Here is a 27,006-nt window from a genome sequence, read left to right on the forward strand (position 1 = left end):
ACAGTCTCGCAAGTCTTGTCGTATTAAGAAGCAGTTCTTTTTCATAACGTCAACAAATTTAAAAAGAGAGATCCGCTCCTCAAGGTGCTCCTACGCTCAGGTAAAGTTTCGGTCACCTGTCGCAATGCATGACGGGATCTGGGAAGTGACTCAATATGGCAGTCGTTGTTTGAAAACATTCTAATATTACATGACTTTCTTGTGCAAAGGATTGAGTAATAAGCTGTATTAATATAATGAAAAACATGGATTTATTTCGAAGTTTATCATTTATTTTATTTTTATCAGTTATTAATTATCAAGGTAAGTCAATACCTGAAAAATACCTGCTCAAAGTTGAGCGTACTTATTTTATTATTTATCAAAACAATGACTCCGGTAAATATACATGTTTTTTTCTTTCACTTCCTTAACAAGTAAAAAAAAACTAAAGCATTTGACGTAGTTTCAATAGTTTTAAAAGAGGTTTGCAAAGGTAAAACGTCCTGTCTTTCAAATGTGGCCACCTTGATTAAGAATTTGGGGAAAGGCGTAGAAGGGAAAGAATGATGACTGGGCCTAGAAGGAGTGTCACTTTAGTCCCATAGTCCGAAGAGTAAAATATATTTATAGTGTTATATAGAGAGTATAGTGTCTGAGAATCTTTGAAGAGAACTATATTTCCTGTGCATTATCACGACAAGTGATAGCTGCTAATATTAATGTCTTTTTTGTTTAATATAGTATTGGACACAAAAGAAGTAATTTTTGGTAGAAGACAGCAAAATTTGCATTTTATTGTAGTTACTGTTAAGAAATTTAATTATGAAATTATGAATTTTTTTAAGACCCCAACAATATATGTGACAATTAAAGTGCTTTATTTCTGACAATTGACTCAAAATTAGTTTTATGGAAGTGATTTTCATATAAATTTTTTCAGAAGATATAACAATAAAATGGTCTAGCTGCTTTAACGTACTCTTTAACAATTTTTATGGTACTGCTCTTTTGCATGTCTAATTGATATGTACAGGGCTTAATCCAGAGCTCCAGATAAGGTGCGTATTTGCAGAAATATGCATTGAATTTTTCAAAATACGCATTAAAATTTAAAACAGGGCATACATTTACGCATTAGCAATCATAAATAAGCATTACACTACGAAAGTACTGCGTACAATGGATTGGATTTTAACTCATTATGTGAATTGAAGTCAGCTCAGTGTTTGAATTTTTATCAAAAGGAAATTTTGATTAAGCGTATTTGGAATAACCTAGACCGATTTCCACTTCGAGAGAAAGATTTGAATATTAAATACTCGTACTTTGTCTGAAAATATCACAGATTTCCACCGTTCATATAACATCCAAATTTTCGTTTTTGACGCGTTCAGGTGATATTGTCAAAATTGGACAAAACTGAACACGCGTTGTGTGTAATTAAATCTTTATCACTGTTTATTAAACAGTTCTTGTATATTAACCATTTTCTGTAGCAACAATATCATCTATAGTCCGCCGACAAGTTTTATTAATTGTATGAAAATAATATTGCTTTTTTTGCTTTTCACATGCTCTTGTGCTATAAATAGCACCACGCGACTTTTAATGCAAACGGGGAGAAAACTTTAAAACTTTTACCTCTATCGATGCCAACAATTTATATAGCAAAACCTAGTATATATTTCTGATTAAAAAAACAAACAAACAAACAACATGGAAAACAACGGGGCTGGATATTTTGAGAGGGGCAGGTGGGGATTAGAATCTAAAGATTAATTTTATTTGGCCAAAGGTCTCGGTATCTCTTGCTACGATCGATATAGGCCTAGTCTTAAATGGAGTTCAGCGTGCCCCTGGTAACTTTGCCTATCGTATGGTCTTTCTGGTAAAAAAAAAAAAAAAACGAAATGTTTCTCAGTTATACCTAAAAGCTGACAATTTTTTTTTAAATTTCATTAACCTAATTGATAAATGCAGAAACTAACATTTCTTTTACATTCCTCTTTCAAAAACACTTATATCGATAACAAGCTAAAAATCTTGTTGAAAACGCAATACGGCAGTTACTCGAACATTCCCGCCGCCACTTCTGATCACTGTCCAACATTAGATGTCAAAAGAGCAATTGATTAACATAATACTCTTTGATTTTTTTGCTGAAAAGCAAAATCTGCATTGATTTCAAAATCAGGGAGTAAATACACTTTGAGGTAAAAAATTATCTGGAGCTCTGTTAATCATTTTGAAATTTTATTAAAAAGAAAAAAAAATGTGGCACTGACAATTTTTAAATATTTAAGTGTCTTAATATTAAGTTTAAGATTTAGTTTCAATGAAGGTTAATTAGTATACACTTTCACATCTATATGATCATTGAAATCTCAAAATTAGAATTTTTTTCTTTTTTGCATTGAAAAAATTTGATCTGCTTGTCATTTGGGAATTTTACCTAAATTTTGAGTGAAACAGAGTAACTTTTCAATTTAGGGTCCTTTTACCTCACCTGGATGCAAGGGCTGATATATATATATATATCTATATCTATATCTATATCTATATATAAAATACATGGTTACTGTCTTGAAATATAAGCGATATTTGGGCGAGGGTAAGAAAACGTGATAGAGGGCGAGGCTTGCCGAGCCCTCAATCACGTTTTTGACCCGAGCCCAAATATCGCTTATAATTCAAGACAGTCTCCATGTATTTTGTTTATCCTGCAACACATTTTTACATGACCTCCAAAACGAGCTGTTTCTACCGATTTAGGCACATCTCTGCAGCTGAAACTAAGACGCCATGGTGTAAACATTACAATATTCATGACGTCACAATACTTTTAGAACGTTAAAATACCGATACGTGCACGAGGCTTTATTAGGGCATTGACTGAATAAAGCTTTGGTTTATTAGGTTACCTTTATTAGGTCAATATAAGGGGTAGTTGCAGGATAAATATATATATATATATATATATATATATATATATATATATTTGACCACTAAACTGCATCCCCAAATACTATTTTGATTTGCAATGCAGAAGAGTAATACATGATCATGATGATATCTACCAAAGGTTGGTTGACTTGCTCCATATTGGTTTTGTAAATTTGAGGTATTGTCAGAAGTCATAATTAATATGATTTTACTGGATAATATAGGATCAATTCAAATATTGATAAAAAAAATTTCTTCATTGAGAAATAAATTGAAGAAAAAAAAATGATGTACACATTTTTTTTTTTTTTTTTTGATTTTTGTTTTTTTTTTTAATTAAATCTTTCATTTAAAAAGTGTTTAATTCATTTTTTGGTTTCATTACTCAATGATCAAAATGATTTCATTATTGGCATCTTGCAGATGTTGAAATTGATCATAGACTTTAATATATATTTAGATCATTAGAAGATAACTGCGTTTTTAACTTTAGCAATGGCTGATCACAAATGCTGTGTTATGTATGAGATAACAATTGAGATTTCATGTCTTGAAATTTAATATCGGGATAAAGAAAATCAGTGGTGAAAAGAAAATCTTAGTGGGGAAATGGAATCGACACAAAGGGCAGATTGAATTAGAGGTTCTTATGTTTCGTTAGTTGGGTATCCATCAGGTCATGAATTTTTTAGGGGCTTTTGATACTGAAAGCTCATATTTACAATATATAGCATGCTTATATGCTTATCATAGTCTGAGTGGATGTTTAAAATGAATAATATACTTGTAAGCCATATCATTTAGAATTCTAGATGTATTTGAACATATAATGCTGAATTTCATTGACATATTTATTTGAACTAAAAAAAACCAAATTTTTAATAGTAGTATTAGTAAGTTTTGTGAAAGTGTATTTTAATTATGATTCTAAGCAATACGACCTGCTGTGGAGATAATATATTTTATACAAATTGTTATATTGATATTTTGAGATTGGACAAGTTTTACGACTTGAGTCTAAATCATTTCCAGTATGAAATGATGTTTATTCACTTTTGATAGTAAAGCAGTCAAAGATAGGCCTCTTAATGAAAGATGTTGGCAATAAATTTAATATTAAGTACCTGTTGAAAGTAATGGTAATTTCTTTGTGTCGCAGTGAAAGAGACAGGAAGTTGAGTGGTTGGTGTTACATGATTACTCATTTTGTGTAATGCCATTGACTAAGGTGAATACACACCTGTACATGTGTGTGTAACTAGAGTAGATTACATCCTACCTGATGGTAAATTAGACACACCTTTATTGATTAAGTGACTGATACTGATGTCATACAGATCAATACAAAAATATTTTGAAATCTGCACATGTGTCATTGGCAACGTTTTATATTGATCTAAATTAAATTGCAATGACAGTAATTGAAATACTTATAAGATTTTTAATGGTTGTCATGGCATAATTAAATACTTATTCCTTTGAGAAGTTAACATACAGGCCTGTCTTTTCATGCAACTGTACAATATGCTATAAACTGTAAAAAGCAAATGTATATGGGGGGGGGGGGGGATAAATGACAATGGAACACTGACACACTGCATCATTGAGTGAGTATTCTCTATAATTTAAAACAATTTACTGTTGTCAGTGAAAAACCAAACTTGACTGAATATATATATGCTAAGTATAAAACACGAACAAGTAAAAGTAATAGGTGATTATATATTTAGAAAATTTCAAGACATCAACAAAATTAATGTATATATATATATATATATATATATATATATATATATATATATATATATATATATATATATATATATATACATCTTCATTCATTCATTAGTCTTACTTGCTGCATATATGCATGTTTGACCTACATGCATTTAATTGCCCATCATGTTTTAAACAATGAAAATTTGTTCATTACATAAACTTTAACAAACTGAAATAGAATTCATTTATATATACACCTATGAAATTTTTTTAAGTTTTCTGCAATGCAAAAATGCCCATTGATTTTGACACCAGTGCAACATTAGCCAGATATTGTCCTGACAGCAAATATTTTGGTTATAAGCAGTGTCATACTGTAGAATGGCTCTGACATAGTTTTGCTAATCACTGAATTGTTAGTATGGGGGGTTTAAACATTGGAATGTTAAGTACAGTTAGAATCAATTGCTATGTTCAAAACATGTTCATTATTTTAAAGAAATAAAAAAAACCATTTATTGTACTTGAATATTTATAGGATTAAATTCTTGTCATATTTTATTGATGATCCATGTACAGTAAACCTTGTTTAGTACAAACACGGATTTATAGCGAATTTACGAATATATATATTGAAGTTTTTTGCAATCCCTGACAAAATTCTTAAAAATTCCTTGTAAAATTTTATGGATATAATGATCTCAAATATAGCGAATTTATGGTTATAGTGAACTGAACATGGGTCCACTAGAAGTTAAAAATAATGAAAATTACATCTTTTATAGCGATTTTTCAAAGATCTAAATTTTTAAAATATTGAACTGACATAATTTTGTAAGTATTTATATTTGAAACTCAATTCTTACAAAAACTATTGAACTCCAAAGTAAATTTTGTATAATATACTTCCCTAATTACATTTGATAGACACACTTGAAGGAAAAAAAAATCTATACTATGAATTCGCTATATACACTTTAAGGAATTTATTATGTGATATAACGAATTACGGATATAGCCAAGTGAATTAGCAGGTCCCCAGAACTTCGCTATAACTTATAGCGAGTTTTACTGTACAGTGTACTGCCAAAATCATCTGGTACAGGGTATAAATACTTTTGGTTACTAAGATAATCTAGATTGAGAAAAATTACAAAACATGTCAAAATAACAAATGGATAATGGATAGGTCTCAGAGATTCAAATTGCCTTTAATCTCTAAAAAAGGAGCACCAATTTTTTTCACTATTATAAGATAGGTCAAGCTTGAACTTATCCTTTATTGGGTTGGAATTGGAGGCGAGGAGTAATGCAAGTAAGATGAAATTGCTTCATTAAAATCAAATTAAAGTTAATTGATATTTTAAGGAGATCTGCTCCTTAGCCTGGAACTATAACTCTTAATATTATTATTTAATAAAAAAAAGTATCAAAATGAAATTTGAAATCTTTTCGTGCAACAATTTTCATTTCACTCATTTCAACATGATTTTATTAGGTTCCCTGAAATCTAGAAGTGTACTTGTAAAAAGTGAATTTTGTATCCAATTAACATGATAAAAGTAAAGAAATTATTTTATAGAGAAATCAGATTTTCTTTAATTAATCTAGCCTTAGATACCAATGCTTATTAGCTTGATATGAAATTAGAAGTGATCATCATCTGTGACATCTTGCAATGATAGAACAAGCTTTTTACACTTATGTGAATTATATATAACAATTGAAGTAAATTATAGAGGAACTAAATACAATATACATTGTAAGTAGAATACCTGGCTACCCATAGTTTTTATTCTAAAATATATTTGTTGATCAATTTTCTATTAGAAAATGCATAGTTGGTGCTTTTATTCACTTTTAAAATCTGAAGAAGTATAAAATTTATTAGATTCAATAATTTTCCCTATATAATATGATTAACTATAATGATGAACTTTGAAGAAATATGTTCGGTAAAGACACATTACCAGGTACTTTGTGAATTCAGAAACATTTTTGTGAGCATTTTCAATACGCAAGTTTCAAGATTGTAGCTCTTCAACAATAGAGGCACAAAAAGTATCCATATCAGCATAGAAGTGGGACAGGTTGTCGATGTACACAAATGTGCATAAATATATGAATGATGGCTATAGGGCTTTTAAAATGTATTTTGATGACGATCTATTTTTAAATATGAAATAACATACAACTGCCAGTCATTATGATTATATATATATTTATTACATTTTCAACAGTGAAATACTGTGATTATTTTACTGAATAAAAGTGATATTCTGACACAGAGTGAAAGGATATCAAAATGGTATTCTCACAGTGTGAGAATATCAGAAGTGCGGCAAAACTTACGACGTTTCTTCCCTTCAAGAAGAGTGTTGTTAAAAAAAAATCCCTGGCCTGTTATAAGATAGAGTTAATGAGCCATCCTGACAGAAACTAATAGTTAAATTGCCAAAGATTTTCCACATATGTCGTTAAAAATTCAATCTTTACAACGTTTTTCAATCTCACAATCGCTTAGCTATGACGTCTCAACCGCTCAACTATGACGTCACAACGTATGACACTGTGTTACGAAAAGACAGAGGCGAAGGGAAAATCTAAGAAAATACAATAAACAGACAATTCAATGTTTTGTAGATGAATATGGAATTTATTTCACTCGTGAGACAGGATTTTTTGATATTTTCACTCGTGCTTTGCACTCGTGAAAATATAAAAAAAAATCCTGTCCCACTCGTAAAATAAATTCTATAGTCATGCATCTACAAAACATTGAATATCCTCTCTCTCTCTCTCTCTCTCTCTCTATAGAAATTTGATGAATTCATTTGTATTGTATGTTCTGCATAATTGCCTCAATTAATTAAAAAGTAATCAGATTGAGTATTTTCATGATCATAGCATGGCTAAAACTTAACAATGCAAGTTAATGTGTATATCACACCCCTTCTTACCTGAACAGAATTATGTGTTATTAATTATCTTACATATTTAGATATTTTTAAAAAAAAATTACAATCAACTTATTTGTTACTAATCTGAACACTTGCATAATTAGTAAGAAGTCTACAACTTCTCTTGTGTTTATTTGAACAGGAACTCAACCACCATACTATGCACCAGTAACAGTATGTTAAAAAAAAAAACTCCTTATCGAATAATTAAGAATTTAATTCAGGGAATTTTTATTTTTGCAAATACAGCAAAAATTAACCCCCAAGTTAATTTCCTGCTACAATACAATATACAGGAGGTGCAAAGAGCTCAGTATAATATGGTACTTGCATATACAGCATTTTTTCCCTTAATATAACTGGTATTGATAAGATGAATATTTGATTTCCTATGTTCTTTGTAGCAAATTGATGTATATTTCTCTTATTACAGGTAGTATTGCTGGAACAGTCTCAACAGCAGGCTCTCTCACAGCCACCATTGGAGGTTCTGTTGACTTCACTTGTACATATACACTAGAATCTGGTGATACAGTCTATCCAGGCTTAATTTCTTGGCAAGCTAAAACAGGACAAGGAGATGATGGGTTTTCAAATATAGCCACTTTTTCTCCTCCTGGACAAGGTTCCAATTCCTTTGCAAACCCTGATTATAAGAATCGATCTGAACTATTCAATGTTACAGCTAGTGGAGCTAATTCTTATGATGCTGTGATGAGATTAAATGAAGTGATGTGCTTAGATGAGAAGCACTACAGATGCCAGGTCTTTTTTGCTACTGCTGCAGGTCCATCATCTAAGACAAAAGAAACATCTCTCACAGTTAGGGGTAAATATTTTAAGCAACAGTACAGGTATATAAAATTTGAATAATTATGTATTTTGATGAATGCAATTGTATTTATGTTTTATAAGTCATGAAAAAATCTCTAAATTCACAAGTAAATGTTATAATGATAAATATTTTACATATACTTTGTATGTAAACGTGTGATATTACAATTGTAGCTCCTGCTGAGCAGCCCTATGACATTCCAGTTCCTGTACCAGACAATATAGAAGAGAACATAGAAGTAACATTTTCCTGTACAGCCAACGTTGGGAAGCCACCAGGACAAATCAAATGGTGGCGCTACAGGAAAGGAATAACTGCACCACAAGAAATGTCTACAGGGGTATCTGCCAACACCCCACAAGTTCAGGAAGCTGTTTGCATATACAATGTGACCAGCACGATAACATACACTATGACTAAAGACGATGACCAATCAGTGTGGAGATGTTTTGTGGACAATGAACTGTTGACAATGCCAGACCGAGATAAACCCAACCAAGAGTCTAAGAGGGTTAATGTATTTTGTAAGTATGAATTTGTGTAGGAAAATTGAAATAGTGGCATTGTAACCTTTAACTAACATTTACAGGTCAGTAGCAGAAATGTGTCTGTAGAGAGATTTGAAATGCATTAATATTGTAAAATAAGATGGTATACAGAGAGCTAAATGTACTTTAAGCTTCCTGTCTGTTCATTGCAACTTGTATATTTTTAAGTCTCCATAGCTTTAATTCAGTATATATTTACAGTTAAAGTCAATGTACCCAGAATAACAAAGGTACCAGACACTGGAGATAGCTCTCAGTATTCTGTTGGTTCCTCTGTGACCTTGATCTGTGAAGCTGAGGGTAATCCAACTCCCGGGATCCACACAAATACGGCTGTTAACAGGTATCTGTGGACATTCAGGGCCAGCCCCAATGACAACACCACAGAATTAACATCTAATAATGGGACACTGACTCTGACAAATCTTCAGGAAACTGATACTGGAACATATATGTGCACTGCATTTAATGGATTCAATGGGAAATTCTTTAATGCATCTAAAGACTTAAGTTTACAGATTGGTAAGTCCACGTGTGTGTTGTTTTTAATTTCATTTTTTTAAAGATACAATTTTAGTGTTTGATTTGAAGCTTTATACTTTTATTTAATATTAATGTATTTTTTATTGAGATTTATAAAAAAAAATTGAATTAATTATTTTTTGCTATAAAAATATAAAATTATGTGGAGATGTGTTTTCTTCAGTTACATGTTACTTTAATGAAATTTCTGCTCCCACATTCCTTGTTTTTTTTTTTTTTTATTTCTTTGTTCTTTAGCATGATTCTGAATGTTATTTTATAACATTTTCTTTTATAATCTGGGAATTTTCCTGCATACATAAATCTGTATCTCCAGAGAACGACTACATGTACATATGCATGACCACCTCAACTTTTTATTTAACAATCAGGAGATTTACATATACAGAATATACACAAGTAAAGTAACAGTAAATAATATTATAAGCTTAATGATATATACAATATATTATAATACTGATCTCACAGAAAGAAAAAAGGTTTGATGAAAAAGTGTGCAAACAAAAATTTTTATAGCTATGAACAAATATTGAGTTTATATGCATTGTATCGGGTAAATTGGATTTAAAATTTTTCATAGGGTTTTGCAAGTCATGGTGGAAATAAAAGCTTTTTGAAAATAAATTCAAAAGAAGAATTTATATAAAAGATATCACTGACATAAGATCTCTTTAAATAGAATGAATTTTATCTGTTCAAAAGAGGAAAGTATTGCCCTTTAATTGTAATATGTCCAGGTAATTTCAAACCTTTGTCGAGTGAAAAATATTTATTTTACATGATTGTAAACATGAGAAACTGGACGTATGGGAGTAACTGGACATTGCTAAGGAAGTTGTAAGCAGGCTTATCTTGTCCTGTGTTGATTATAAGGAGAAATTGACATACCCATCACACATACACTTTCAACATTTAAATAGGACATCATAAAAGTTTCACTTCATGAAAGCTCATGGCCCAAGTAGATTTAAATCAAGACAAATGTTTGACTTTTTGAATAGAACAGATTACTAGTTTTATTATCTTTGTGTGATATAATCTAAGCTCACATCCATGTTGGCCCACTTTGGAATCTTAAATGGTCCTCCGTTTGGATTTTAAATTGTTCAAAGGCATTTACTTTGGTTAATTACCAGTAGGTTGTTGCTTTATAATTACTATTAAGTCACACCCAGCATGTAGATACATCTACACCTTTATAGAAATAGCTGGATTTATAATACCATTCTGTGTAATGTGTACTTTGACTTTAAGGATAAATAAATAGTTTTATAATGTTTCCCCCTGTTAGTTGTTGAAAGCACTGGGAAATTTATCAGGCAGGCTAGGGCTAACTTATCATTTCCTCTAGTGTAAGGTGTCTCTTGCTGCTACAGTATGAGGACACTTCTCAGCTGTTTAATGTCAACACAATCCTTCCTGTCAGGTAGACAGTTTAATGAAGTGGGTCAATGTACAGGTAGATTTCATGGACAAAAAGCAGGTCCAGGGGATGAGAGGAATTCTTTACAAAACATTGAGAATTATTTTTGAGTTTCCATGATAAACAAAACCCCTGTCCTTCAGAGATTCAAGGTGACACTCAGTCTCTGGTAACAGTAGTTTTAGAGTAGTATTTAAGCATCTGACTTGCCCCATGAATTTGTTGTGTGGATCCTACATCTAACCTGACTGATTGCAATCTGTGTTAAACAAATCAACATACCTTTCACGCACACAGCCTTAGGCACAAAACATTACACTGGTTACATACATAAAAAATGAAAGTAATAATAATGTATTGTCAAAAATACCCAAAAAAAGACAAAGTGTATTTTTTATGGAGGCAAATAATTAAAAAACACTATTTAGAAAACTTGAACTGTGTTTAGTGACCTATACAAAGAGCTCCAATAATTGCATTTCACCATCTCTTCCTTTTAAAAGTTTGAATACTTAAAGTCATTTATTCAGCATTTGAATAAGGTATATTTTACGTATGGTTTAGTTACTATATATAACCTACATTTTACATGACAGAGAATCATTCAGTGCACTAGCTGGCATTATTCAAATGCAGTTACTCTTCATTTTTCTCTCTCTACCTGTAAAATTTATTTATATCTCTTTCATATATTTAATCTATTGATTTCTTTCATTTTATGCATGAGTTATTTTTTTGTGCATCTTGGTTCTTTTGTGATATTGGAAGTTTGGGAAATAGGGACTTCTACATTTCCTTATATAACATTCTACATTTTATAAATGCACAAATGCTTTATATTGTTTTGAAAAGAAAAAAAAATCTCTGTTTTTATTTTTCATTTTGGCTTTATGATATAACTCTACAATAATATCTCTGCTTAACAATTAGTTTAAATTCCATCATCAGAAATGCCCATGTAACTATAGTCTTTCTGTCTCTGTTCCCAGATCAGCTGTTTGCTGAAGACAGCAGATATATGTTTACATTCATCTTCTATTAATAAATTACCTAAAGTATCTTGGATTTCAACTTATGAACACAATAAGTGTAATGCTCTCTTCTCTGATATAAGACCCAAAGTTGAAAAGAGCTTTTACAAGAAGTACAGGGTTGTCTCCAAACAGTAACTTTATTATATTTTCATTAAATGTATAATTGTATATGGATGATTTATCCCAGAGCTAGTTCATTTTAATATCACAATATTTCATATTCTACAACGAACATAAACTGGAATGCATAAAAGAGGCTTACTGGAAACCCCCAAATTAAACAACGATCAAGTAGAAAACCTTTTTTCTTCAGCATATGAAAAAAAAGAGAAATTTACTTCATGCATTATTATGTCCTTGATAAAGAAAAAATTTTAGATTTATATGCTGCTTTGGCCACCACTCCCTTCCCCATATTATATATCTTTGATCAACAAATTCCCAGATTTTGCTCCCCCCCCCCCCCAGTAAGCCTCAATTGAGTGTAATCTGCATGCCAATCAAGACTCTGTATCTTTTCCTTTCTGGCAGTAAAAACCACAACTACCACTACCCCCACCACTACACCTCTTGCCTCTCCTACAGGATCAACTGGAAGACCCACCCCAGCAACACAGGGAAAAGACGGTAATGTATTAATTCATGCATGTAGTTTTATATGGGTTTACTTTATCATATTAATTATAATATGTATTTTGATTCATTTGAAGATACAGGGAGGGTGTTTTTTTTTTTAAAATGTTTTGAGGTGTTTGTTTTTGTGTAGGTCAGGGGTTTATTTTTTTTATATTAATCAATAACATTTTCAGGTTTTGCAGAGAATATATTAGCTTACATCATTGGATAACTGTTAATCATGATCTTTTCCGCTCTTGTTATCACCTGCAGAGTGTGACATACTCAAAGGGATCATTTTATTTAGTGACTGTCCATCTGTCTGTCCATTCATCTGTAAAGAGGCATTACTCTGAGAGCTAACTGACTCTGCTTCTCTCATTCCCATATAATATTTTTCACAATTTCTTTTTGGTACAAGTTTAGCTGGAAAATTGTGTAAGGTTTTGGAGAGCATAGGGTTGTTTTAAGTGATGACAGTATGAGGAAGTAAAGATGTAAAATCTTAACTGTGTAAAATCAAGTTAATGAACAATAACATTACACTTTTTAAGAAATTTGAAAACAGAAGTATTTCTAGCCTGCAAGGTTTCATTAGATATTAAATATAAGTTTTGAGGACATAAATTCGTTACTAAATGATAAACAAGTGTGACAAGACAGGAAATACAGACATAATTTATACATGTATTTACGATTCATAATTTTAGGCATAAATAAAGGGATTGAAATCAGTTGCTTGAAAATCTCAGATACTTCATTAACTTGTCAGACCTAGTAAATGATTTAACTATGGTTAGTATATTCCTGAGGTATGGAGTTTTTATGTTATTTGCCTGAATTTGTGTGGGTGATGACATGATAGATGAATAAAAAACATATTTAATTATTCATATCGTAAAATATTTACCTACATTTGGCCAATCCTTGAACCACTGCTCCAATTGACCGCAATATGAGGTCACAGATGTCAGCTGATGTCAATTGGAATTAATCATTTGGATGTTTGATAGTGATATATACCTTTGTATAAGCATTCCTATAAAAAAAAATATAAGGAAAATGCAGTAGTGTTTCTTTGTTAACAATGGCCTTTGGAACTGATATCAGTACTTCTCTGGAATAATTTTTTTAGCATATGTAGTTAAATATGTATGCCTGTATATACTTTGATGTTAATGTGTTTGCTGTTCCCATTATTTTGAATTCTGATATAAATACATGTACATATATCTGCTTATTTGCTGGTATCTTGATATTAAAGGCCAAAATTTTTTAACCTTATGGTTTACTCAGGTAAGGGGAGAGACCGAGTTTTACCCAGAGGCTTTGATGGATGTGCAGATTGTGCACCGTGCACAGTGCTATATCCATAATCCCATATATATACACAAACAATATACACAGAAACAGAGTGTTACTTGCGGGAGTTTAATACATATATTTTATTGGTAATCATAAGCTAGCTTATCAAGCAAAAAAATATTAGTATTATAACTATAACAATTTTCCATATCTTTAACTAAGAATCTTAAAACAAACTGCATATAATCCTCTATAGATACAATATAACGATGATTTGTGAACACTCAGTCTTGTCATGTAATATTGTAAAAAATCATTCAGTGTACATTTATCGTAATTCAGTAAGGATCATAGGTTTTATCTTGTTGCGTCCTATCTTGGTGTAAAAATCATCGAAAAGTACAGTGTGAAAAAGCCACAATTACTTGTGCCTTACTTATGTGTTGCCATGTCTGGAAAAAAAAATGACCTTTATATTTTCCACTAAATCAAACAAGATTTCAATGACGTGATTATTTTAGTATATTTATGCAATCATGACACCATGATACTGGTATATTCCGTAAGCAGCAAAAGCCTGAAAGTTAATTTGACTATCGCCACATGCCCTAGACAAGATATACAAAGATATACAAAGTGTATACATATCAATTTCTATCACCCAATTCCAGACTTCTAATTTGCTTAATTGACAGATGTTCAAAGACCAGGTAAATTAGAAGGCTTATAAATGCTTATATTTTCTCAGGCTTTGTGGTACTGTGATGTTTATGAATGGCTTTGCTGGTACTCTGATGTTAATGTCTTTGCTGGTACTCTGATATTAATGTCTTTGCTGGCACACTGATATTAATGTCTTTGCTGGTACTCTGATGTTTATGTCTTTGTTGGTACTCTGATGTTAATGTCTTTGCTGGTACTCAGATGTTTGTCTTTTCTGGTACATTAATGTACTCTGATGTTAATGTCTTTGCTGGTACACTGATATTAATGTCTTTGCTGGTACTCAGGTGTTCATGTCTTTGCTGGTTCTCTGATGTTAATGTCTTTGCTGGTACTCTGATGTTTATGTCTTTGCTGGTACTCAGATGTTAATGTCTTTGCTGGTACTCAGATGTTTATGTCTTTGCTGGTACTCTGATATTAATGTCTTTGCTGGTACTCTGATGTTAATGTCTCTGCTGGTACCCTGATGATAATAATGTCTTTGAAAATACTTAGATATTAAGAGCCATTCTCTGTAATGACTTGAACTTTTATATAGGAGGTGTGGCACGCATAGCCTCAGAATTTCTCCAAACTCTCTATGATAAAAGTCTTTAATACCGTAAACTCAAATCAGGCAGAAATTGGTTGCTACGTGTCATGGTTACCATGGCAACATGTCCTAAAGTTTGAAAAATGGCATTTTTCAGCATGTTCAGAGTCCCACAGTTAACGTTTGCAGCAAAGCAAACAAGTGGCAATGATTGTTTCTAAAAGTTGAAGGCCTGATGTCTTAAATGCATGATAAACTGGTTTGGTAAATCAACTATTACATGTGTTACTATGGAAACAAAGTATTCAAAAGTAATAATTTTGCTCATTTAATTTTATAAAATCATACACTTAAGAATAAAAAAAATTATAGGTTGAAATGCAAGCAAATAATAGACAAAATATCCTTGTAACATATACCAAGGAAGAAATATGATATTTCTTATAGGTTGGCAATGGTTGCCATGGTTTTAATACCAAGAAGGGATTTTAAATTTACTCTCTTAGTGTTTAAATCTAATCCAATTTTTTTAAAAAGCATATTTCTATACAACTAATGATCAATTTTTAAAGACGTTCATGTGACCCTAATTTTCACATTTCAAAAAATTTGAATTCAATTCTTTAAATAGAGCGTTGCTATGGAAATAAGCCGAAAAAATATGCAAAAAAATCTGAAAAATATTCTGTTTCCTTGGATACGTACCCTTGTATGTAGATTCCCAAAACTTTTATGATTGATAATTATGAACAACTAACCTGACTTTCAATTTTGACTGCCACCCAATCTCTAACTGGATGCAAAAAGCTGGCACATAGGGTTTAATATTGATATAAAATTAACAAAATCGAACATTTTCCCTTCTTGGTTACCATAGCAACAGTGTTATATTTTTTAACAATCGTTATCAATATATGATATTCAACTTTAGTTCTACCAGAAATGTATTATTCAAGGTGAGTCAAATAATATGTTTTTGGAATAAAAGGTAAGTAAATTCCTAAGGCAGCAAAAAAATATCACTTTAAACAACTGGTACATTGTTTCCATGGTTACACTGCAAAGTAACAATTAATCCCAATTTTTCTTATGTTGTCGGTGTTGCAAGGTCCTGAGGATGCATATGTGCCAGTCATGAATTTTAATGTTTTTTCCTGAAGATAGTAGCATTAACCCAATCTTAGCAACATATTTTGCATGGTTACACTGTGTTACCATGGCAACCATGAAAGTTATTTTTAGAATAATATTGCCAATACCTAATTACTTAAGGTCAAATATTTTTATTGTTTTTTTCTTAGGTTGTTGATTGAGTTTGATCATTTAACACCTAATTAGTGAATATTGAGCGTTTTTCTGCATTTTTCAGCATCTGAAATGTATTCCAAATGTACCCATGGTTACCACTTTCTTGGAGATAAATTCTAAATAATTTCTTTATAGCATAAGTGGCAACAAGGTGTCAGGTTTTTGTGAGAATGGTTTGTTTGTTTTTCTTACTCTTTATTAAGGCTTAATAAAGATTCAAAGTGGCTGAAAATCTCAATTTTTCCAACTTTTTTGGCTGTTACCATGGCAACCAAGACACATAGCAACAAAATTTTATTTGATATATGTTTCTCGTGTCAAGTTGTAATAATGGGTAAAGTTTCATCAAAATCGGTGACCATGCGTGGCAAAGAAGTTTAAGTGGTTACAGAGAATTGCTATTAATGTCTTTGCTATTCAAACTCAGAAAAAACACTGTTAAAGCAATATGAGCTGCATTTTTGAGAATTTTATTTTGCTGTTAAAATGTGCTGTTATAATAAATATGTTAGTAATTTAAATCTTCATGATCAATAAGACTAAAATAAGTATCAGAATTTTTTCATAAATGATTTCTTTACAAGGGAATGTATAATATTATATAAGAAATCAATATTGTACAGGATGATAATAATGCAGTTTTGCTTCAATCAAAGCTTATAAATAGTTCTTCCATCACAAATATGAGCAACAGAAATTTATTTTTAAAAAAAAATTTCATCATTGAAATAGTTAATTACAATTTTGCAACAAAAATTTCTGATATCAAAGTTGCAGCTCATATTACTTTAAATGTCTTTGCTGGTTAACTCTGATATTAATGTCTTTTCCAGTAACACGTTTTTACATTGCTTTAACCCTACTGACAAACTGGGAGTATTAAAATGTACCCCTAATTTGTATGTTGGAAAAAAGCAATTTAAAGGCCTGTGCTAGTTCTCAGATATTAATGTCTCTGCTGGTACTCAGATATTAATATATTTATATACTGGTACTCAACTTGAGTAACTCAAGATATAAATGTCTCTGCTGGATATCTGATATTAATATCTTTACTGGTACTCTGATATTTATATCTCTGCTGGTACTCTGATATTAATGTATTTGCTGGTACCCTGATATTAATGTCTCTGCTGCTACTCGGATATTAATGTCTTTGTTGGTATCCTGATATTAATGTCTTTGCTGATACTCAGATATTAATATCTTTACTGGTACTCAGATATTTATATCTCTGCTGGTACTCTGATATTAATGTCTCTGCTGCTACTCAGATATTAATGTATTTGCTGGTACTCAGATATTAATGTCTTTGTTGGTACCCAGATATTAATATCTTTGCTGGTACATGTTAATGTCCTTGGTGCATAGTGCTCTGATGTTAATGTACTGGTTTCCTATAGATGGAGGACTAGGAGCTGGACCAATAGCTGGTATCGTCATTGGTGTCATCATTGTTCTTATCATCATTTTTCTGGCTGTATGGTGCATCTGCAAAAGACGACAGTCAAAGGAAGACTCTATTGATGGTCAGTTGCAAATTAAGATCACAACTGTGTAGACTTTAGTCATTGATTTTAAATGACAATTCAGTCTTTCTTTATTACAGATTTTTATAGGATAAAGAACTTTTGATATATGAATATTTTGTAAGATCAAATTACTAGTATTCCAGATGGAAAAATCTATGGAAGTTTTATTTCCACAACAGTTAAAAAGGTGCAGACAAATGTTCTATTTTTGTGTTTTGAATAATTACCGTATGTGTGCTTATAAATTATATACTCCTTTTTTCAAATACATGTATTGTTTTTTTTTTATTTAGAACCTCCAGAGAAACCAATTAGAAAGTAAGTACATATACTTGTTGGGTCATCCTAATACACTCAGGTGACCAATTACTATCTTTTTTCATCTTTTGTCATGCATAAACTTTTCACATTTTGCCAGAACCAGGAATAGAGATTCAAGTTTGTTCAAATTAAGGCCATGGCCCCTTGGACAGAGAAGGGTCGAAAAAGGAGTTTTACATAGAAAATGTAGAGGGAAAATCTTTGAATATTTTTCAACACTGCTACATATTGTCAATTGTAATATGTGCAAGCATTCTTGTGCTTGTGTAATGTTGATTTCAATTGTTCATTCTATGACTCCTGGGGAAGTCACACACAAATGTATGAGGAAAATCTTGCTCTCATTAACATGTAGAACTGAAGGACTCCATATGTAAACATTCTCTTGTAGTGCACTGCAGATTCAATTTTTTTAAAAGTCATGGTTCCAGTTGTAAAGATTAGGTTTCAGAAAAAAAGAGTTCAAAGTTTTAGACTTAAATATTAAAAATATCTACATGTATATATGGACCATTGGACTCCAAACTGTATCAATCTGTTATGTAGAGATTGGTACTCTGATGTTGATGTTGTTAAATCTGTGCTCCACCATCATCCCTGGGAAGGGATTGAGCCAAAAAAGGGGGTTCAAATGCTTTACAAAGAACTCTTTCAGAAAAATCTGTTAAAATCTTTTTTTCTCAATTATGTAGGGCTACATATAGAAAAAATTGTTAGGAAGTCATCAATATGTAGAATCAAGTCAAAAGTTGAATTCTTTACATTGAATTCAATTTTGTAAAAAGAAAAAAAAAAAGAATAATTCCAAAACTCTTTCCAAAAACATGGGTTCACATTGTCAAATTATTATGAAATTAGCCTCATGTAGTGTAAATGCAGAATTCTTGCTCTGAAGGCCAAATGGAGATGCATTAGGGCTTTCATGTCTTACAAAGGAATATATAGTGTACTGGCTCCGAAGAAAAGAACCTGCATGTGACATTAGGTGACAATTACTTAAGGCTATATGGAGTGTTGTTTTGAAAAAAAAAGTTGTGTTTCTTTAAGAAAATAATTTTTTAGTTTGAATTACAGAAAGCATGTTCTTGCATATAGTAATTAGTATTAAAAATTATTTTCTTTTTCTTGCAGCAACCAAGACTTAACATTTGTGAACAGACCAGATATTGTTAACAATGACAAAAATTCACCATTTTATGCGGTAAATATAAATATCTGATACCTACTCTAATCCTTCATAGTAATGCTTATCATTTGCCAAAAATGATTTATCTACTAAGATTCTTAGTTTTTTCACTTATAAGTTATACAGACCAACTTCTTAGACTAAGAAGTTGGTCTGTATAACTTATTAGTGAAAAAACTAATTTCTTACATTAATGTTTTTAAAACATGTAAAAAAAAAAAGAAGTAAATTACATGTACATTGTATAATGTATGAAAAGTAATTTTTGTATTCACAATTTTATTAAAAAAAAAACAACAAAAAACAAAACAAAAAAAAGAAGCAAAATCATTTTTATCCTCAAACCTCTTTTTTATATAAAAAATTTGACTTTAATATTTTTTTAGATAGTAAAGAAATACTTTATTACACAAACTGATGATTAATTTTTTTTTTACTTGTCTTAAAGAACAGCAGTAGAATTGGATTGAATTATATGGACACTTTCCTACAATTTTTTCTCAGAACATCTTGCTTATACATCTACAGAAAAATAACTCCATTCTCCGTAGCAGTTATTTCCCATAGGAAAAATGTGGTTGAATTTTACTCATGATAAATAAGCTATTTTTTTTCATTTTGCAGCAAGAAAAGAAACAGTACAACAATGACTTACAGTATGCTGACCTTACGTTTGATGACAAGCCGAGAAGTCGAAAACCAATCCAGATATATGACACGAATGGTCTTAACAGTAATCCATATTCTGACACAGTAATGATGCCGAGTGTTTGAAATCTCTAAAAGTTTATCTCAGTGCGATCTGTATGACAGTAGTGTTATTGAAAATTGCTGGAACATTGTAATTAGAATATCAAAAGTTGATGAACTGTTCACTGTAGAATAAGGGTACACCATACAGTAAGTCTTCTTGATATTCAGGAGAAATCCAAAAATCCATGCTCATATGTAGTTAGTATTAAATTGATAAATGGTGATACAATATTTTGGACTTAGTTCACAGTAGTTATATCAAAACAAAAAATTTTTATCTGGAAAAGAATTTTACAAGCCAATTAAATTTCAGTGAACATGAACTTCATGTCAGAGAGTCAGAGAAATGATTTTTCTGTTTCAATTGAATCCTGTGACATTTATGCCAAAGTTCTTCAGTGTAAAGGGTTTATATTGGTCTAGACCAAGCATGAGTGCTATTCTTGAGTTTGTGTATCTGTTTTGTTTGTGTCAATCATTTGTGTACATATGTCAGTCATTTGATATTATTCTGTGATAGAATCACAGCCATTGTTTATGTTGCAATAATTCCTTTTCTCTTGGTATGACTGTATGTCAGGTTTTGTGAGGCTTTGTATATCAATGGTTGTGAGGATGATTTTCTTTTAAACTTTTGCCAACATGCATATATAAAAAATTTGCAGAAATTCCATCCACATGAATAATGGGATCAAATATTTTTTTAATTTTTTTTTTTATATTTTTGAAATCATTCCATATTTTTAGTGAGCAATTTCAAGAAGTTTGATAAAATTTCAAATCCAGTCTTTTTGCACCTTTTTGATTGAGATCTGACATTGAGAGGTAGTGTGAGATACTGAGTTCTCCCGTACAGAAGGTTTGAAAGCAATTTGACATTGAGGTATAGTGTGTCTCCCACGAAAGGTTGTATGTAGATAATACGTATTGTTTTATATTTTAGATCAAAATTATAAAGATTTTATTTATATTCAAATAAGTTGAAGCTCTCCATTACAAGGACAAATTAATCAGTCTTTTAATTGTAAGATAGCTGTATATAAAGTGTTTTTCTCTGTAAATCCAAACTGTCATGTTGATATTCTGTTTTCTGTCATCAGACCACTAAGTGGCCTGTTTTTTGTTTCCATCATTGAGCAGATTCTAATAAGAAATCATGATTGACAATGTTTATCAGTATATCTGTATGTTTTTTTCTCTCTGAAAGAATGTTGATATAATCATGCACTAAATAGGTTTGAAAATAATTGACTTGTATTCTTTGAATTACTTTTACTAATTACAAAAAGTCACTGCGTGATAATCAAGTGAACATTATAGAAAAATATTAAGAGGACACACAATAATTGTTTTGTAACAAAATTAACATTTTCACTTTTCAATGTTCTTACATGTAACGAGTATGATGTATGTTTATTTAAGGCTTTTCCCTTAGAATTAGCTATTCTATGCACAATATACTGCAAAGAAAATGAAATTGTATCATTATTTGAAAACCATTATATTTATAATCATTTAAATATATTGTACAGCTGACATGTAAAATATTTTCTTCATTAAAATCGAGAAACACTGAAATATGTTTTTTTTTTCCCAGGGAGAAACAAAAGTTCCTTTTTTTTTTAATTAAGGAGAATAATTCTAAGTAATTGAGAAAAAAATGTAGCTCTATCATATTAGCTGATGAAATTGTAAAAACACCCATATATATCAGTTCACTGACAAAAAGCAGATGGACAAAATGGGTAGACATGTAATTTTGGATTGTAAAGGGGGGGGGGGAGGGATTGATACATAAAAGAATTGTGACGGAAGTCCTATAAATGTAGTAATCAGAGATGTGGCCAGTGTCTTTAAAATGAAAGAGTTGTAATAAGAGTTTCATTTCTGAGGAAGATCCTGATGTTTTTATACCCCCGCATGGAGGTTGTAGGACGGCATACTGGAATCATCCTGTCCATCCGTCTAGTTGTCTGTCTTGTGTGTATGTTTAGTTAACTTTTCGACTTTTAAAAAAATTATCTTACGGAGTATCCGAACAGAAATTGGCGGGGGTATCAGTTCTATTAGGACAAACTTCCATATCATTCTGTCACTTCCAAATAACTTCAATAAAACACCATTTGTAGTCTGAGGATGCGGTTTCGTTCTTCGGTGACAATATTCGGATAATGAAAAATTCTATATCGCATATGATACTCCAAAAGGACTTGAATTTATCTCCCTTTTTTACGTTCTTTTTTTTCTTGAAATTCCTTATAAAGCATATATATGTATCGAAGTTAACTCTCTTTAGTACTCTTGATCCAGTTTTTACAGGTTAAGTAAATGACCTCAGCCCCTGTATAACACTGGATCCATTCCTTGTTTCCAAAAAATCTATATATATCCTGCCAATTTAATTAATGTTTAATATAATATGTTGAATGTCCAGACTCGATGATTTTGTAAAATTCGACAAAACTATTCGTAATCCTTTAATTTACCTAAGCGACACAGACTAAAACAGCCTGTAAAAGATGATTTCTCAAGCTATGTCATATTGTGCTCAAAGGTGCTTGGGGACAGGACCGCCCCCTCCCCCCGATAAAGACCTCCTGACCTTTTCGATTTTCCTTCTCATAAATTATCTTTCAGTGACATATTTGTGATATAATCCATGTTATCGATTCGAAAAATTATCCAGAACAAACGTTTTATAAAAATTTCTACCCCACTTTATGTATCAATTATATATAGAGTGGGATGAAAAATTAAAAAGTATGTTTTAGATAATTTTTCAAATTGATGGCATGGAATATATCACTAAATATGTCACTGAAAGATTGAAGATAATTTATGAGAAAAGGCTCTGGGGTCTTTATCCGGGAGGGGGGGGGGGTGTCTGTCCTCAAGGAAACCTCGTCAAGCACCTGTGATTGTGACCATTACGATAAATGTCACATAAATATTTTACATCTGAATCTGGGCACTTTAGATATATTGGCAGGAATTTGGGCGTGCAAGGAATCGAAATTTCACTGATGACTTAATTTATTGATTTTTTTTAATATTTGGTAATGACTCTGGAGATATTTTCTTAAATTATGATCAGATACAATTTGGTTCCAGTTTTAAACATATAAAAAGCATTTAAAACCGTGCTTTTTTAAATTTTATCTTTTCTAGGGCCTGTCTTCCAAGAATTTAAAATGTGTCATATATATTCTTTTTATTCATAATTTTGTCAAGTCGCATTAATTTAAAAGATGGAGGCATGATCTAGAAACTACAATATTCTTTTAAAAATAAAATACGACCTTAAATTGCTATGTCTTAATACTCGATCAGTCTGACATGAGTACCAATATTTGTTGTGTCTTTGGTGTCCATCCGCACAAAGAATTTCTCTTTTTTCCTCTTGAAAAATTAACTTTTTGTTGGATTTTATTCATTGATGTACAGTATCTTTTTTCGCTATAGAACATCGCTGAGTTATCTTTCTTACCATACTGCTACACAGTGATTGATAATTACTTGAAAGGGGGATAGGGGTGAGGGTAAGCTCAGGCAGGGCAAATAAAAGCGGAAAAACAATAAAGATGTATGTCCCTTAATAACATCCGAGATCTGTCTTTCATATAGATATTCACCATTATTTTACTGACCAATTTTTATCGACATGATCTGTCTTTGAACCCTACACAACTGTCTCATATAACAACAAAGTATATAATAAAACAATAAACTGATTATCACACTGTGTGCTCTTCAATTTATCTCCAAATGTCATTGTTAAATGTAAATTATTTCATAGTATTACAACATGTGTAGTTTGTATAGTGGACACTCGTTCCCTTTCCATCGGTATAATGAATCACGGTTGTAAGATGGAATAATATAATTTAAAATTACATTGACCGAAAATTTTCACCTGGACTAGAATGACCCAAGTAGGTTTTAAGAAGAAAACGATATATTTTGTTAACTCATATAGTATTACAGTGCATCACAAGAGACGAAATACAATTATAATGCCCCCCCCCCCCTTTTTAATGAATTCTCAAAACACATTTGTTCCTCTCCTCTTACATTTATACGTGGAATCTTGATATTTCGGGTTTTCCGACATTATAAACAATTATATCTCCCCCCCCCCTCTCTCTCTGGAATATATATGCGATTTTTTTAACAGTCTTCTTAAAAACAATGATACATTTGTCAAATCAAAATTGAAGCATTTCCGCGTATTTGTAGATTGAAGTCGGTTAACATAAATGACAGATTATTTTATTCGAAATATTTAATTATAATTTAACATCCCTGTATCCTCCTTTTACGTATACCTCAGGTGAAAATTTTGGTACACGAGCCTTTTGAATTATAATTCTAATTCTTTTTAACCAAAAAAGAAAAATACATGTATATCCCTACCAAAATCTACAAGGAGTCATTATTCTACTGGAGTCATTTTTCTTCACGTAGATTTTAAGGGAGATGCCACTTATTCTACAGGCAAAAGGGTCATTTTTCTACGTCGAATAATGACTGGGGGTCATTTTTCGACGTAGAAAAATGACCCCCAATCATTATTCTACGGGGGTCATTATTCGTCTTTACATCGACGTGAAGCATCGTAGAAGTTCATATCCTCATGAATTTTCAAAAAATAAATTCATTTCTTAAATGAAGGTCACCCTTGACACTGTTCATATCAAGGGTTTCTTGAAAGGTATATTTTACAATATTTCAAAACCACCTTAACTTAAATCAATAATAGTTTATAATGTTTTAAAAATGGCAATAAATATGGTCTTATTTAAAGCAAAATAGTTTAAATTAATATATATATATATATATATATATATATATATATATATATATATATATATATATATATATATATATATATATATATATATATATATATATATATATTTACATATACCAATTAAAGCGTATAAATTAAAATATGACCTTTCTGAACTCATTAAAAAAGCATAGAAATATTTTAAACGGGCAAATAAAATATTTTCTTGTATCAAACTTTTTTATGAATTAGTTGCTGTTCAGTTAGAAGTATATTGAATTCGAAGATAACAAAAGTAATCAAACTCAAAAGTCCATTGGAACAATTCACACTGAGAGCAGACCAAACATTAAAGGTAAGATCAGGTGTCATGAAGGTGTAAGCATCCCGTGTCAACCCTTCACACCCGCTGTTTGCTCCATGTCATGATCGGGTAAACGAAAAAAAAAACCGTAGACAATTCAGTGTGAAAATAATGGCCTAACAATTTGTTCGAAAGTCAACAGTCAACATTCGACTTAATGATAGATTGTATTTGCTAACATGCTCATTGCATAGAATATGCAAAATGTTGACTGAAAACGAGACTGTTGATATCTTTGTATCATCAACTTATTTGTTATTCGTTTTAGAAATAGTTCGTACGTAGAATATGCTCTTGCTGGGAGACATAAACTCCACGCACCGGTCATAATGGTATATTACTACATAAAAATGGAAGTTGAAAGAAAAGTTGGTTATGACGTTTCTCATAAAGTTTATTGTTAGTTTGCCATTAATGTCTTTCTCTAACAAAATATCTAAATATGAAACGGATGTGTCAGACTCTGTGGTGTCTTTTATTTCAAGTTCAAAGGGATATATCGAATCAAACTAGCAATGAAAAAGAAAATTGTTAATTGATAAAACGTCCTCGATATATCTTAATGTCGAATTTAAAGTCACAATGAGAAATTTCTTTTTATTCAAAATGTTTGAACAAATTCTGCTTCATATTAATACAAAACTGGGTGTCAGATCTTTTCTCTCTAAAACTTTTTCTCTCCTAGGTTATTTTTCTCTACTACCATTTCACGGTAGGTCATTTCACCCCATTTTTAATCTGGTCAAATAAAATTATGTTCAACTCCATTCTTGTGTTATTAACTCTTATCTGGTCAAATGAATTAATTTATGACTCACGTCATATGTACATGTATCAAGTTCAACCCAGTGCACAAGATGTAGCCCGGAAAGAAAAATTCGTTGTTTCTTCTGTATTTTTCTGGTAAATGTTCGGATTTCTACTGTAGTCCTATCGAGACTCAATGATAAGAGACAATGCATTATTTAATCGGAGATAATGTACTCTTTGGAAACATTTGGTTTTATATCGTAGTGATTTTTTTATTCGACCTTTTCTGATATCGTAAAAGCGGAATTTTCACCAAAACTTTGTCCTTAAAAATGGGAATATAATTTTAACCATTTTATGATTCTGATAAGATAAGGATTGTCTCCAGTGTGGAATGATCTATACATTCTAGCTAATGATCACAAAATTGAATACTCGCAAAAGTTTTGGAAAGCATCATTTAAGTACAATGATGATAATTTCCGCTTCAATTAATTATCCAAGTACCAAAACACAAAATATACTTGGAATTTAAGTGTATGATGTCTTGTTATTGAGAAATGACAAGATAGTCCTAAATTGAAGTATAATTGTCATCATTGAGAAAATCTTCAAGCACTTAATAATGCTATCACTTATCCAAACGACGGAAAAAATATTTCAAACTTGCGTCTATTTCTGGCGAACTGATTAGAAAAACATAATAGACAACAAGTTTGAAGGAAAGTTCCTCGTCTTACAATATCTTCAGAAAATAAAGAAATTAAAGGACCTGAAGTCCCTACTTACACAGAGTGGTATAAATACCGCCTATGATACTTATGTATCATTAATTACA

The 27,006-nt window shown here is 31.1% G+C and overlaps 1 protein-coding gene across 2 annotated transcripts; it reads left to right on the top strand.

Moving 5' to 3' along the window:
* The first annotated feature begins 132 nt into the window (after positions 1-132).
* LOC133197127 (cell adhesion molecule 2-like) lies at positions 133-21,843 on the top strand. Of its 2 annotated transcripts, none has more exons than XM_061332981.1 (9): positions 133-303; positions 8,038-8,433; positions 8,613-8,963; positions 9,189-9,509; positions 12,519-12,614; positions 17,877-18,002; positions 18,299-18,323; positions 19,458-19,527; positions 20,137-21,843. In XM_061332981.1, the coding sequence occupies exons 1-9, from the start codon at positions 237-239 to the stop codon at positions 20,284-20,286; spliced, it is 1,602 nt and encodes a 533-aa protein (XP_061188965.1). In that variant the 5' UTR covers positions 133-236; the 3' UTR covers positions 20,287-21,843. The 2 variants fall into 2 exon arrangements, with proteins under 2 accessions (XP_061188965.1, XP_061188966.1); XM_061332982.1 differs by having other exon boundaries at positions 12,573-12,614.
* Positions 21,844-27,006: the final 5,163 nt, after the last annotated feature.

Source organism: Saccostrea echinata, unplaced genomic scaffold (assembly GCF_033153115.1).
Source record: "Saccostrea echinata isolate AGI-Se365-2 ecotype Australia unplaced genomic scaffold, CSIRO_AGI_Sech_v1 ptg000030l, whole genome shotgun sequence".
NCBI lineage: Eukaryota > Metazoa > Mollusca > Bivalvia > Ostreida > Ostreidae > Saccostrea > Saccostrea echinata.